This window comes from Leopardus geoffroyi, chromosome D3 (genome assembly GCF_018350155.1).
Source record: "Leopardus geoffroyi isolate Oge1 chromosome D3, O.geoffroyi_Oge1_pat1.0, whole genome shotgun sequence".
Lineage (NCBI taxonomy): Eukaryota > Metazoa > Chordata > Mammalia > Carnivora > Felidae > Leopardus > Leopardus geoffroyi.
This window is the reverse complement of record NC_059339.1, coordinates 86484473-86500660: the sequence shown is the minus strand read 5'-3', so window position 1 is coordinate 86500660 and position 16188 is coordinate 86484473. Positions and strand designations below refer to the sequence as shown.

The window sequence follows — 16188 nt, the reverse complement described above, 5'->3', positions numbered from 1 at the left end:
TGTCTGTGGGTGAGAAAGTGGATGGGCAGCGCCATTCTGGGAACAGTCCTTGCGGAGAGGGGGCCCTTCGTGTCTGCCTCCTCCGCGGGAGGTGCCACAGTCAGGCCCTTGGAAAATAGAAGAATTGGCGGGCGTCGGGGGAGTTGGCATATTTTCCTGAAGTTTCGCAGTGTTATTTTTAAGCGCAGCTTTATGTAAGCCTCTCACCTCATTCTGCCAAGTGACCCTTCGGCCGAACTGAAAGAAGTCCGGGGGCTGCTCGACGGGCCTACGCAGTTCTTCTTTCCAAGTTAAAAAGTCGAGCGGCATGTGTCCAGCAAACGGTCACTTCCCTTTCTCCGAAATCCGTTAGGGCTACGCCGACACCGAAGAGCCTCTGGGAAAATGCGTCCTCCTCCTGAGCAGAGCGAGCCCCGAGGCGGACGAGGGGGCTCTCCCCGGCACCGCGCACCTGAGGGCCCTGCTGCGGCTCCTGCTCGTGAGGAAGCCGCCGTGAGTACAGCCGTGCGCTCCCGGACTGCGCCTGCGCCGAGAGCGGGGATGGCGGGGGGGGCCTCGGTGTTGTGTCCTGACGCAGGGTAGAACCAACGAAGGTAAAGGGAAGGGAAGCTGCGTTCCCGGAGCGTCCGCAGAGGCAGCCAGCCTCACTGTGGGACCGGTCTGGGTTCCGGCGCCGCCAAGTGCCGTTGCTGGGGCTGTGGGCTGACGGTGAGCCGCGGGGACGCGCGCGTGGTGTCTCCTCAGGAACCGGCACCCTCCTTTGCTCCACGGGCCTTGTGAAAAGCAGGCCTTGGTCAAAGGGTAGCGGGCCGGTTGACTGAACACCAGAGTAAGCAGGCGTTTGTCCTCGTCTTTGGGAAGCTGGAAACGTGTTCTTTTCTCCACCAGTAGTGTTAAGTGCCGTTGAAACCAAACGAGAAGAAGAAAAATGCACTGTCGTCTCTCCCTCTCTGTCAGTGCCCCGTGGATCTTTCTGTTGCCGTTTAGGTAACAGGGGTTAGGTTTTCCCTCACTGAGAAGAGGTCAAGGCCTACAGAGTCGGTTGAAAGGCTGGGAGGGCCGGATGTCCTTTTGACGGTGGATGATTTTGCTTCACTCAAACCTCACGTCCCGCTAATACAGGAGCTTATTTGTAAGCAGATGATCAGACTGAAAACGCCGGAAGTAGGTGGCTATCGTCTAACACGCTCAGACCACGCAGGGAGGGAAATCAAGAGAAGAGACAGTAGCACCTTACAGCCTAGACATAAAGCTCGGTAGAGTTAAGTGGTGCAGGCAGAGGGGGAGTTGAGCTGTGCTCCGCAGGGACCGGCCTCCACAGGGCTGGGGGTGCCTTTATTAAGGTGCTACTGTAGTACGCCACACCCCCAGATTTGGTGATTTCCACACAACAGAAGTTTGTTTCCCGTGCACCTTCGGAGGCCGTACTCCCCGGGTAAACAAAGACTGACTTAATCAGGCAGGTCATTCCCAGCACTTAGAAATCCCCTCCCTGGAGCCCACCGCCGGCCCAGACCGCTCTCCCAGTAAGGTAATTCTCTGTCACTCGGAACTCAAAACAGTTTGAATTACATACTTGTTCTCATCTGGTCAATTCTACCCTGTCCCACCAGCCCCTAAACGCCACGTAGGCCGGAACCCTGTCCACCAGCTGGTCTTTATGTCCTTGGAACTTCATAGAGTACTTTGGACATAAATCCGCTCAAAACCTATTTGTTGAAGGAAATAAATGGAATAACTGGACTCTGGCGCCACATGCTAAACCTAAAAAGGCGCTAAATTTACGTACTAGAGGAGATGCGTACATATATGCTTTCCACATTTCACTCCAGCCTTCTCACTGGGAGTTGTGCCTGTCCCTAAACTGACAGCCCCAGAGTTTAATACAGATGGCATTGGCCTGGGGCGAAGGCAGCAAAGGAAGAGCTTCGTGTAGGTACCTAGCTGTTCTAACAGCACATGGTATAGGGCGAAGGTTTGCCTGACTTCCCACGCCATCTTGGAGTAAATATTAGTACTCTGAAGATGGTATCTGTTAATAACATTACTGTAAGTTTCCGCTTTCTGTTAGATTTGGCAAGTACTTATTGATGTCAAGTGTGTGCCTAAGAACTGTGGCAGGTCGTGGGAACGTGACCGCGCACAGCGTGAGCACGGCACTGCCCGTACAGAATTGGATGTGCAATTGGAGGGAGAGCATTTACCAGTTACACTTTATTATTAGTTGTAATGATGCAAGATGAATGTTACGATATAGGAACTTCAGGGTGACAGGACCACACACAGCAAGGTGACCCAGCCTTGGCCGCAGTAGGGAGGTCTCCCCGAATACGCAGGTCTTAACTCTTGTTTTATAAGCTATACTTAAAACCTGGAACTTGAAACTTGGATTACTCGCTTACAATTTGCCCAGTTTTTATATAGTTCAGGAACCTGTCAGAGTAGTGATAGATACCTGGTTGTCTCACTGTCTCTCAACTCAGCGTCCTTTGTCTACTTGATGGTGTTTTGTTTTTCCATTTTGTTGTCTAATGGCATGCGATATCTAGTCTTTTCTTGAAATCTCCCACCTGGCCACTGAAATGACCTTAATTCTAATCCATTCCAGATAAAACAGAATTTTGATGGGAATCACAAATATTTACATTTTCTTATTTTTTTTTAAGTTTATTTATTTTGACAGAGAGGGAAGGGGCAGAGAGAGGGGGAGAGGGTGAGAGAGAATCTCAAGTGGGCTCCACGCTCCTAGCACAGAACTTCACATGGGGCTTAGTCTCACAACCCAAACCATGAGATCGTGACCTGAGCTGAGGTCAAGAATTGATCGCTCAACCTACTGAGCCACCCAGGCACCCCTGTGTTTCCTTATTTGAGAAGAATCTGTTTAATCTGTAATATAAGAACGTTTTCATATATTGTTAAGACATCACATTTTAGTTATTAATGTGATTACTTTCCTGGAGGTTTGACCTAATGTTTGTACTCTGTTCATGAGTCTGTGATAATTTTTGATTTTCAGCTAGATCACTGGACTTGGAATCAGGAGTTAGGGTTGTAATTTGCAGGTTAATATACTGCAGTTGACTATGGTATTGATAATGGACTGTGAAGTTGACAGTCTCAGTGAGTCTGTCTCTTCATTTGTAACTGTAACTTTATTGATTCCTTATTTCTGATGTTTATTTATAAATATAAAATTGAAAAAATAATTGTGGTTGTACACCAAAAGTTTTAATAGAAAAGTAAAGTACCATTGTTAGTAATGTCAGTATAAGCATGGCTAATTATTGTATTGATATACAATAATGCTTTGTGATTGTAGGCTTTTAAAATTTATAGGCATTGTATATTACAAAACATTGATTGGAACACTTTGTTTCTTTAGGGTCCGTTCACTAGCATTAAAGCTTTTAGCATGCCATCTTACAAGGGAAGACGGGGCTCATGTAAAGCGCCCTTCAATAGATGCCAGACTTCTCTCCAGAGTTACTAATTTATTTATCGTGAAGAAACCTATTGAACTCAAATTGGATGACAGAAAAGAACTGATTATTAAGGTGAATATAACTTTTGAGTTTCTTATTTTGTGCTTACTTGCTATATTTGTATATCACATATTTTATGTTACGTTCTTCAGTTGGTTTATGCATCTGAGAACAGGTGCTAGCTACCTTCAAGTGTGGTTATTCATGGTAGTTTGAAGTTGTCTTCTGCTTTATCTGGCTTCTGGATACATTTATTTATTGAATAAATATTTCTTGAATTTTTTCAGTGCCTACTACATGCCTGGTTTTATATCCTTTTCATTTAATATATATGCTGGAAATGCAAATTAATTAGAATAATAATTTAAATATAATATAAGGTTAACGCAGTGGAAAGAAATTCTGTGGTGACTCTTAAAAACAAATGCTACTGACGTAAAAAACTATCGGAAATTCTTCTTGTTCTTATGTTCAAAAATAGCCTCTAAGCCAAAAGGAGACCATTCCCATGACAAAAGTTATCAGCCTCTTCATTGCAAGAGGAAAATAGTAATACGGGTGGCAAAGGGACTTCTTAAGTGTCATAGTAGTTCTGGGATTTTGTTGTTGACCTCTTTCCTAAATCTTTGGCTCTTTCTGTACCTCCAGAGGTGTAGCGCCCAACTCCCCATCATTAGCCAAGACTGTACCCACGCCGTCCGGGACCAGTGCAGGAGTAGATGAAGGAAGCTGTTCGTTATCATCATTGATTCATTCCTGTGCTTGATAGCTTCTCTCGTGGCTTCAAGTATACAGTCTATCAGTTTTTATTTAAGTTTAGGCTAGCCCCCCAGAGCCTGTGGTAGTATTGTACAGCCCCAGGTAATACAGTGGAGTTTTTAAATGGGGAAGCACATACAGTGTTCTTCTAACCTAAGCATCTGGGGCCAGGTGACAGCCCTCGCAGGAGGATCGTCGCCTCGACCTGCCTTGACCCCGCACCAGGTCCTGCCGGGGACTCCCTGAGCACTAACCACTGGTAGCTGCTCCTGTGCCGTGTGTGTGATACGGAGGGTGGTGGGGAGTAGGGGTTCTAGCACTGTCTTTGTGAGTCCCTGCTAGGGCGAGGAGATAGCAGTGGGTGGTGAATGGAGTGTCGTCTTTGTCCCTTCCCCTCCCCACTCACTTTTGGGTTTGCCACCTCAGACCCTGTCCTGGTACAGAGTGACTAGTGTTGGGAGTGGCTGTGTTGGGATGCTGGGCAGCAAGCCCTAGAGGGCCATGTGCTTAGGGTGTGTAAGAGGCAGGAAAGGTAGGGGGCCAAGGTCTTCTAGCCGGTGGCTTTTGGGAGCCACACAGAAGTCCCCAGTCACATGTCTGGGATCACTCTTCTCAGGTTGCTACCTATGGAAATGTCACGTAGCTTGCATGTTTTCTGTGAAGTTCTTAAGGTGGCTAATGGATTGTGAATGACTTCCTGGCAAAAACCTACCTTAGGAAGAGAGGCTTAGTTGACATGACGGCTCTTTGTTTTAGAACTTAAGTTTTCCCTGACATAGCGCATCATTGCTGCAAATTTACATCATGTGAATATATCACTTAAGTAAAGTTGATTTTGAAGCTTTTGTTCTTATGGTATAAATTATAAAATTTTATTGGACAATTTGAAGTAGATGAAAACAAATTCTTTCTTTTTTTTTCTTTTTTTTGGTTTTCAGTTGGAGACTGTTGAAAAGGTATATGAAATCTTTACCTCAGATGATATCGATCTTGTCTTGAGAAAGTCAGCCGCAGAACAGTTAGCTGTGATTATGCAAGGTAATGTCTTTTAAGGAAAATGATTGCTGTACTGCTGATAGTTGACTTGAAATAGCTAACTAAGTGCAGTGGTATCAGGGGTTGCAAACTGCAGTTTTGGGGGCCAGATGCAGGCTACGGTCTTTTTTTTTTTTTTTTTTTTTTTTTTCTCATAGCCCTTAAGAATGGTTTTTACTTTTTTTTGTTTTCACTGATTTAATTTTTTTTGAGAGAGTGAGAGCGTGTGTGCATGAGCAGGGAGGGGCAGAGAGGGAGACAGAGAATCCCAAGCAGGCTCTGTGCTGTTAGCACAGAGCCCATTGTGGGGTTTGAACCTGTAAACCGTGAGGTCATGACCTGAGCCAAAGTGAAGAGTTGGATGCTCAATTGACTGAGCTACCCAGGCACCCTGGTTTTTACATTTTTAAATAGTTATTAGAAAAAAGAAACAAAAAGAATATGTGACAAAGACAATATGTGACCAGCAACATCTACCATGTTTTCTAGTTCTTTCAGAGACAGTTTGCTGATCCCTGGTCTACAGTACCATTATTTAACCTGTAGAATGTCATATGATAGGATTGTCTTCCTTCTAAGATATTGATATAATTCTAATAGTGAATCAAATGTTCCTTTCTCAATTTACCTAGTACACGATGTTTTCAGTTTGTTCTGTCTTGGGTAGAGAAATCAATCAAACAGTACTTTGTGGGTGGATAAAATAAAAATAGTGCACTGTAGCTATGTGTTTTCTTTAAAGGTTTATTATAAAAAACAGCTAGTAAAATATACTCTTAACTTTATTTGTAGTGTTATTCCATAGGCTTCCATTCTTCCGGTTTTTTATTTTTTCCTGTATGTGATGTATATAGTTATCTTTAATATTTGAGACAAATGATAATTTTTGAGACAAACGATAAGTTTGCACTTACATAAAAAGATTGTTTCTGACTCGCAACATGGGATGTGCTTAATTAATGTTCCTGCCATGACATTAGTGGAAACTGGGATGACAGAGTAAGTTGAAAAAGCATATCCAGCAGATTTGTGGCTTTAATAACAATGATATAGACTACAGAAAATAAGGCTGTAGAAAATGTGGACAGCCTTAACTAAGAAGATAAAAAATCTCTTGTAGAGAGTGTTCTTTCAGTATTTTTAACATTCCAAAAATAAAACTTATAATTTTGGTGTACATTGTATTGGTGAGTAGTGGGAACTTTTTTTTTTTAAGTGGCAGCTAAAGGTAGTTACAGTCACAGCTACTAGTGCAGTATCAATATGGGTACAGTATTTATGTTTTTCTCATTGCATATATGTATATTCTCAATGAGAGTATAGGAGAACATGATTTGTCTTGAGAGATGTTAAATACTTATAACTAATGTATAAGCAAGTAGAGCTTTTGTTGCTAGTGATAATTGTGTGTGTGTGTGTGTGTGTGTGTGTGTGTGTGTGTGTTTGCACAGGTGTTACTCTGTTTAGGCTGCTCTAATAGAATACCACAGACTGGGTAGCTTATGAACAACAGAAATTTATTTCTGACAGCTCTGGGGGCTGAAAGTGCAAGATCAAGGTGCCAGCAGATTCATTGTCTGGTGAGAGCCACCTTCTTGGTCCATAGATAGCCGTCTTTTCCCTATGTCCTCATAGGGAGCAGAGGCAAGGAAGCTCCCTGAGGCCTCTTTGACAAGGGCACTCATGCCATTCTTCAGTGCTCCACCATTCATGACCTAATTGCCTCCCAAAGGCCCCAATTTCTAATATCTCACTGGAGATTAGGTTTCAACGTAAGAATTTGGGGGGAACATAAACAGTACATAGCAGTGAACGTGCACACACACACACACACACACAGACGCAGTATGTATGTTATTAAAAAAGAGTTAATGTTTTTTAGAAACACATACAGTATGTAACAATCCCTTACCCTTTATATTTGCTATTGGCAGTTTGAGATTAGAAGTCTGAGTTTGTATTTATTTACTTTTATTTTTTTAAGTCATCTCAGCACCCAGTGTGGGGCTCAAACTCAGGACTCCCAAGATCAAGAGTTGCCTGACTGAGTCCACCAGGCGCCCCTGAAATCTGAGTGTTTATTAATAGAAAATGACCATGTTGCAAGCTATTAACATCACTTGTGGATAATTCTAAACATTTTGAGGTGATGGATTTGGAAAACAGAAGAATTGTCAATGAAACAATATGAAGAAAATAATTTGTCATGTATAAATAAAAGGATTCTTTTATATACTGAAAATTCTAGTAGCTTTTAGGGTCTGAACTTATTTTTGTAATAGTTTTTGATTTCTACATTGTAGAAGTAAGTAGGATGTACTTGTTCCTTAAAAGTTTTCAAATAGTTCAGGTGTATATAGAGTAGAAGTTCAAAGTTTCATTCTCTAAAATTCAACACCATGTGTAACTATTTTTAACAGTTTGAGTTTTGGATATCTGTTCTGTATTTTTAAAACTTGAGAAAATAATTTTTAACTCTTAGTAACTTCTTTTTTTGGGGTTTACAGATATTAAAATGCATGCTGTGGTGAAAAAGTTATGCTTAATTGACAAGATAATTGAATATTTAAATGAATGTGTATGTCAGGATGGTGAGGTAAGACTGATATGTATGTATACATATTTTTACAGATTGGTATTTTTATTAATCAGATCTGAAGCTAAATTCATCTGTATTTGGATAAGTACTTGAAAATTAAATCCTGATTAATACCAAGTACCTTGTTTAGGTTTTTATTTCTAAGAGTGGGATCTCTATAAAGGAAAACTAGTCTTAACTTTTTTAAAGATATGTAAGCAGAAGTATAGACAAAGCTTATTTTCAGTGGAAAATAATTATTAAAAAAATTTTTTATAGTTTATTATTTTGAGAGAGCGAGCATGAGTGGGGGAAGGGCACAGAGAGAGGTGGAGAGAGAGAGGATCCCAAGCAGGCTCCGTTTTGTCAGCATGGAGCCCGACGTGGGGCTCGAACTCACGAACGAGGAGATCATGACCTGAGCTGAAGTCAGACACTTAAGTGACTGAACCACGCAGGCACCCCGGAAAATAATTCTTAATATTTATTTGCATTTATGTTTGACACAATTTTGATGAAAAAGCATAAAATTTAGAGTAAGATTATAGTTTATTTTACCTCACCTTAGAATTGTTGATAATAAAATAACTGTGTTTTTTCCCTCCTGGCCAGGTTGTAGAGTGCTTGATCCAGCCGTGCCTCACGCTTTTGAGGAAGGTTCTTTGTGCTGACCCGGTCATGCGTGTGGCCCTCTCACAACAGTCTTCTCTCTTAACCCTGTTATTCAGAGGTGAGTAAAATAAGTTCTGCTAATAATGAGATCAGTCTTAAGCGTTAAGTGTTATTCTTTAAATGTAGGTAACATTTAGTTTCCATCTTGCTAACAGAATAACAACGTTTTTTAGTGAATAAGCTGCTAAAAATACTCCTCACAATGGAAAATGTTTCTTTTGTGGAAATTTCCTTGTACTCTTGTCACTGATTAGGTCTCAGAACTGAGAAAGGCTGAAGCCTCTGATTGTTCTTTGCACATTGATGTGGCTTTCATTTGGTGCTCACTTACTTGTTATCTATAGAGAGAGCTCTAGCTGCCGTCATTCCTGCCTTGTTCCAGTTCCTGTTCCCACAGTGTTAGTTTGCTTGTGCCTTTCCATCCTGACCTCCAGCGTGGCATCTGATGATGTCAATAAACTGACATTAAGAGTATACACCCAGGCCATGTGCAGTGGCAACCAGACCATCCTGAATGACTCTGAGCATGAATTTATTTTATTTTATAAAGTATGATTTTTTTTAAACCCATTTTAATGTGTTTAGGTTGAAAAATTCCATGTAGTTTTGTTCTCTTTTTCTTCCTCCTGACCATTCTCAATAGAAAGTTTGGTAACATTTTGTGCTATTTTCTTTCTTAGAAGTTCAGGCTACTGCTTTTAAATAATTCTAAAAGAGGCATCTTGATCAAATGTCTCAATATGCTTAACCTTGTTAATTATTGTAGTATTTATGTTCAAAGTATTATTCGAATATAGATAAGATTGTAGTCATTTTATTTTAGCATTTTCTTTTCTTCTAATGGCTTCTGCTTTCCAAGTGAAGGGGACACAGTTTATTTAATAAAAGCATTGATCAAGGTCCAAACCAGGTGAAATTCTAAGTAGACTCAGAATGTCTAGGCTCATACAGTCTTGAATAGTGTATACAATTTCACAAGTTTTACATAGATTGCTCTGAGGAAGAGTAGTAATTGTGGATCTTGAGTTTTCTTTAATCGTGTTATCTTCCTATTAACCTTATTCAGTAAAATTTAGTCCCTAGTTTACCTTTTCTTTTTTTTTCTTTTTAAACTTAATTCTTATTTTTATTTACTTTTTCATTTATAATTGTGATTTAAATTATTCAAGCATTCATGCACACTTACTAGATTCAAATACACTCTTCAAGGCAACATCATCTGTACCCTTTTAGTATTAACAATTATTCTATCTCATTGGTGTTTGTGAGAACTACTTCAGTGAGTCTCAAAATGAATTACAACATCTCTTATAAATGGGTTTAGTTTCAGGGCAGAATTAGTTTTTTAACCAAGTACTCAACCAGGAAAATTCATTCCTCAGCAAACGTTTATCGAGTATATACTATGCGCGAGATACAATACTAGGCCTTGGGGATATGTTGATGAGTTTGGTAATTGGCCCTCTTGGAGCCTGTGGTGTAGTTGGAGACTTTGACAAATGCACAATACAGTGTAATACCACCTGTCATAGTAGAATTCCTGGTGCCAGAGGGAAGTGTTCCTGAGTTGATTGAGTGGTGGGAAAACATTGGAGAATGCTTCCAGGAAACGTGGATCTAAGTTGGAATTTCAGAAATGAATAGTAGTCCAATTAGAGAGGGCTGCTTTCCAGATAAAGGGAGCCATGGTTAGGTATGAGAGAGAATGGTATATTTGAAATGGTGGTTGGTCAGGAATGACTGGATTTTGGAGGCACGAAGGGAAAATGAGATGAGGCACAGAGGGCAGTTCATGCAGGGCCTGGTAGGTCACAGTAGACAGCACTGAGAAGCCATTTAAAATTATTAAATGGAGAAGTATGTGTTTTAGAAAGATTATTCTATCTATAGAATAGATTAGATAGAATAGATAGATATAGATAGAATAGATTCTATCTATAGAATAGATTATTCTATCTATAGGATATTCTATCTATAGAATAGATGGAAAGGGAATAATAATTAATCTTTCAGACACATTGCTTTTAATTATAAACTTTATGTCTTGACAGAATCCTGTCTTGAATTTCAGAGTTAGAAGTTAATTTAGAACTCCTTTATTACACCATCTTACAGTGAGGAAATTGAGATCTAGAGTGATTTATCGACTTGGCCAAGGTCATAACTAGATAATGGTGGAGGCAAGAGAAGAACCGACACTTCCTTACCTTTGCTGATTTGTTTTTGTTTTAAATATACACAGCTTATACATCCTTATTGTAAAAGTTCAAATAGTATGGAACAGTACAAACTAAAATGCTAGAAGTTTCTAAAATTTTCTTTCAGTTTCCCCAAAGAAGAATATGCTAGGTATTGTTTGGCATATACCATTTGGAATGATCTTTTCTATACACCCATGTTGTATTTTTTTTTTTTAATTTTTTTTTTAACGTTTATTTATGTTTGAGACAGAGAGAGAGACAGAGCATGAACGGGGGAGGGTCAGAGAGAGGGAGACACAGAGTCTGAAACAGGCTCCAGACTCCGAGCTGTCAGCACAGAGCCCGACGCGGGGCTCGAACTCACGGACCGCGAGATCATGACCTGATCCGAAGTCGGCCGCTTAACTGACTGAGCCACCCAGGCGCCTCCATGTTGTATTTTTATGATATACTTAAGTATTGTGTTGCTTTTTTTTGAGTGAAAGTGTATCTTGAATATCTTTCCATATTATTACATGTGAGACTGCCTTCTTAAAAACAAAACCAGGGGCGCCTGGGTGGCGCAGTCGGTTAAGCGTCCGACTTCAGCCAGGTCACGATCTCGCGGTCCGTGAGTTCGAGCCCCGCGTCGGGCTCTGGGCTGATGGCTCGGAGCCTGGAGCCTGTTTCCGATTCTGTGTCTCCCTCTCTCTCTGCCCCTCCCCCGTTCATGCTCTGTCTCTCTCTGTCCCAAAAATAAATAAACGTTGAAAAAAAAAAAAAATTAAAAAAAAAAAACCCAAAAAACTGCACAGTGTTTCACGGTTTCAGTTTGCCCTATTAATATTAATATTTCTCTTGAATTTTTAACTATAACAGTAATCATATTTTATGATCATCTTCTGCATACTCTGTAATTGGAACTGCTGGGTCAAAGAGATTTTACAGGATATGGTTCAGTTCCCCTCCAGATCATTCCCACCGGTGGTGTTTAAAAGTGCCTGTTTTCCTCACAACCGTGCTTAACATCGAATATGTCTCATTTAAAAAATCTCTTTAATCTTATTGGCAAAAGTAATATCTCACTATTATTTTTTTGCTATTCTTTTTTTTAACTTTTAGGGCAGGTGATTATCTTTTTGTGTATTTATTATATATCAAATTTCTTATTCTGTAAATTCCCTATTTTTCTGTTGTATTTAATTTCCTTTTAGTGACTGGTAGTTTCCCTTCTGTAACAAATAGAAACTGGGCACCTGGGTGGCTCAGTTGGTCAAGTGTCCGACTTTGGCTCAGGTCACGATCTCACAGTTCGTGAGTTTGAGCCCCACATTGGGCTCTGTGCTGACAGCCGGGAGCCTGGAGCCCGCTTGGGATTCTGTGTCTCCTTCTCTCTCTGCCCCTCCCCCGCTCACATTCTCTCTCTCTCTCTCTCTCTCTCTCTCTCTCTCTCTCTTTCGAAAATAAACATTAAAAATTTAAATGAACAAAAAACAAATAGAAACCTTGTGCCTGATTTTATGTTAAGATTTTCTTCTAAGCTTTCTATCCTTTTGATGTATTTATTATTCTGTCTTCAGCCCTAAATATTTTATGAACGTATATAAAGCTTTTCTGTTATAGCAACTGAGCTTTTCATCATGCCCTATAAGGAGAGACTTCTCCACTTCCAAATTCATAATGCTAAATAGGCTTCTATTTTTTCTGTTAACGTGTTTATAGTGTTTAAAAAATGTAGATCTTTATCTAGAATTGATTTTGATATATAGTGTAAGATAGAGATCTAAATGTATTTTTTTCGTATTGTAGGTAGTTGTATTGCAATAATTTCTTATGTTTTTGGAAATATGATAGCTCATCCTATCCCCACTGTTATGGAGTGTATACTTTATCATAAATTAAATTCTTACATGTATTTCTGTTTCTGTTCATTGCTAGTTTGTTTTAAACATTTATTTATTTTGAGAGGGAGACAGAGTGTGACTGGGGGAGGAGCAGAGAGAGGGGGAGACACAGAATCCGAAGCAGGCTCCAGGCTCCGAGCCCCATGCGGGGCTCGAATTCACAGACCGCGAGATCATGACCCGAGCTGAAGTCGGGCTCTCCACTGACGGAGCCACCCAGGCGCCCCTGTTAGTTGCTATTTTTAGTGATGTCAATTACATGTTGACATTTTCTTTTTCTTGTAGTTAGGAAAAATGTCTTCTTTTGCAACTGATGTTTTGTTGCTACTTTCCTGGATTTGCTAGCTCTGTATTATGTTGTTATTCCTGTATGATTGGTACCACCACCATACCAGTTGATTAGAATTTCATAGTTGTCAAGCACTGAGAAATCTTAACATTGAGAATGTTACAGCAGTGGAAACTGAGGCTTATTAATGCTAAAGGATTTGACCAGGACTCTTCAATTATGTCGTGGTGCTATCCTTATGTCTTGTTAGCTCAGAACAGTTTCCTTTACCATTATCTTGTTGTAATAAATAAGACACACAAATTAAAACACCACCAACACAAAGACAGTGTTTTGAAGTCGAATGTAAGTTCTATGATTATATGTTTGTAGAAAGGGCAGAAATGATCAAATAAGGAGATCTTTGAATGAGCAGGCTTTAGCTGGAGATAAAAGACTTGGCAAACCTTCCTAGAAGCTAGATCAGTTTGCTTCTTTGAGTAACTGAAAGTTACTCACGCACAGTATGGAGTGAGTGGATCTGCAAGTGTGGTTCCTGGACCAGCCATGTGTGGGATTCACGGGCTCTAGCCCAAACCTGCAGAAGCAGAAACTCTGTTTGAACAAGCCCTCCAGATGATCCACATATGTTAGTGTATCTGGGTTAATGTTGCGTTTCTCAGAATGACATCTCTTCCCTTTGAGTTAAGATATTTTAAATTTGAAGTTCATTTTTCTAGAGGTAAAAATATTTCATGAAGTTAATGCATCTTTATTTTTAGTTTCCCTGATATTTCATGAAGATCGTACTGTTGTGACTGAAGTCGGAGCATTATTTTGTCTTCTCTTATTTGATGAAGTATCAAGAATGGATATGTGGTGAGCTATAAGAATTTTAAAAGTTTTTTTACTCTTTTTTAAAAATTTTATTTAAAATGTTTATTTATTTTTGAGAGAGAGACAGAGCATGAGCAGGGAGGGGCAGAGAGAGGGAGACACAGAATCCAAGGCAGGCTCCAGGCTCTGAACCGTCAGCACAGAGCCCGACGCGGGGCTCAAACTCATGAACTGTGAGATCATGACCTTAGCCGAAGTCGGACGCTTAACGGACTGAGCCACCTAGGCGCCCTAAAAGTTTTTTACTCAATTTTAAAGTTTCTGATGCAGTCATAGCAATGCATAGAAATTTCTGAATATGAAGCTATGCTTCCCATTTTGGTTTGAGCAAGCAGTATCAAAAAGCCCATTGGCTCAAGCATAAGAGACTCTTAAAAAATGAGAACAAACTGGGGCGCCTGGGTGGCGCAGTCGGTTAAGCATCCGACTTCAGCCAGGTCACGATCTCGCGGTCCGTGAGTTCGAGCCCCGCGTCGGGCTCTGGGCTGATGGCTCAGAGCCTGGAGCCTGTTTCTGATTCTGTGTCTCCCTCTCTGCCCCTCCCCCGTTCATGCTCTGTCTCTCTCTGTCCCCAAAAAAATAAACGTTGAAAAAAAAAAATTAAAAAAAAAAATGAGAACAAACTGAGGGCTGATAGGGGGTGGGAGGGAGGGGAGGGTGGGTGATGGGTATTGAAGAGGGCATCTTTTGGGATGAGCACTGGGTGTTGTATGGAAACCACTTTGACAGTAAATTTCATATATTTAAAAAAACAACAACAAAAAAAGCCCATTGGCTCAAAAAGTCCCCTGAACTTTTATTTTTTAACTACTGAGCATAAAATTTAAAAACTACTGCAGTGATTTTTGCCAATACCTTTTTTAGTGTATACTTTCAATTTCATGTGTTTTTTCTTTAGTATTTTATTAAAAAGCTTTTGGGAAGATGTTAAGATGATAATATATCTGATTAGCACTGACCTTGAGCAGGATCAAGTGGGAGGGGCTCAGATTGACCTGCCAGTGCAGTGCCCACGTTACATGAATCATTTATTGTACGACTTCCTGAAGAAAAGCATCATTTACTCTTCAGAAACAAATCCAGGTGGTAGCAAACATGTACTAACTATACAAATGATAGAACCAATTGCAACTCTTGATTGGAGTTTCAGTCAAGGAGCAAATTATATTTGTCAGATGAAACCATGGTTTACTCAGTTGTTTCTTTCCTTTTGTGTGTGTGTGTGTGTGTGTGTGTGTGTGTGTGTGTGTGTGTGTGTGTGTTTAATGAACTAGGTCTATTAATCCTTCTGATAAACCTTCTTCACCACCAGTCTTCAGTTTGCCTGTTTCAGTTTTTAGAAGGTAAGTGATTTATTTTTTAAATTTTTTTTGAAGGTAAAATGTTACAGAAAGGGAAACCAAAATCTGTAAGTTGTCACGGTTTTCATCTGGTATTTAAATCACATGATTTGTAGTGTTTTAATGTTCCCTTACAGTGGTGCTTTAGAGAGTTCAGTAAACACACGTTGTCATCACCAGCACTTCAAATCTGGATGTGGTTCAGATGTTCAGAGAGGTTGAAAGGACTATCCAGTGAACAAATGTGCTCACTCTCCAGTCTAGATTCAGCAGTTGTTAACACACAGTCTTAGTTGCTTTTCTGTCTCCCTCAGTGTGTTTATTTATTTATATGTAATTTTTCCTCTGATGCATTTGAAAATAAGTTTCAGACATAATTTTACTTCCTTTCTAATTATTCCACCATGTACCTCCTTAAATTAAGAGCATTCTTCTACGTAACCACTATATTATACATGATCACATCTAAGAAAATTAAAAAAGAATTCTGTGACATGATCCAATTTCTCCAAAATGGTAGTTACCTCTTAGAGGAGGGCAAAGAGAGTAATTGACAAGAAAAGGGAACAAAGAGACTTTCTAAAGGGATGGAAATGTTCTGTATTTTATTCTGAGTGGTGGCCATACAAATGAATACAAATGGAAGAATTCATCAAGCTATATATATAGACTGAAAATCGGTGTATTTTAAAGATAAGTAAATATGTCTTAATAAAACTATGATTAATTTAAAAATAACATTCCATAGCTTGGTAGATATTATTACCTATAGTATAATCACTTTCACTGCTGTATGATATTCTACTGTTAATTTGCCACAACTTATTCATTCTCTGGTCAGAAGGCATTTGGACTGATTCTGGGTTTTTGTTCCTGTATCCACTCCTGTAAACATGTATGTTTCCTGGGATAGTACACAAGAGTTCCTTTTAGATATATTCTTAAAAGAGTCAAATTCCTTGTTTGTAGACATCACCCACTCTTTATGGTCTTTAGATTTGGCTAAGTCATCAAACTCAGAGAGCTACAGTAGGTCATGCTTGGAATGAGATTGCATGTGTCGTTGCCGG

At 39.9% G+C, this 16188-nt stretch overlaps 1 protein-coding gene and 1 long non-coding RNA gene across 4 annotated transcripts in view; one reads left to right on the top strand and one right to left on the bottom strand.

Annotated features, from left to right (window-relative positions):
• Nucleotides 1-368, bottom strand: part of LOC123588530 — a 46003-nt gene extending 45635 nt beyond the window's left edge. Inside the window, exon 1 of the long non-coding RNA XR_006707897.1 lies at nt 208-368. This is a non-coding gene — a long non-coding RNA (uncharacterized LOC123588530). The remainder of the gene's footprint in view (nt 1-207) is intronic.
• Nucleotides 1-16188, top strand: part of RTTN (rotatin) — a 163345-nt gene that overhangs the window by 46558 nt on the left and 100599 nt on the right. For all 3 annotated transcript variants that reach the window (XM_045459641.1, XM_045459640.1, XM_045459642.1), the window contains exons 17-23: nt 353-492; nt 3386-3557; nt 5183-5282; nt 7787-7875; nt 8470-8587; nt 13664-13760; nt 15053-15121. In XM_045459641.1, the coding sequence (XP_045315597.1) occupies nt 353-492; nt 3386-3557; nt 5183-5282; nt 7787-7875; nt 8470-8587; nt 13664-13760; nt 15053-15121 (785 nt within the window). The remainder of the gene's footprint in view (nt 1-352; nt 493-3385; nt 3558-5182; nt 5283-7786; nt 7876-8469; nt 8588-13663; nt 13761-15052; nt 15122-16188) is intronic.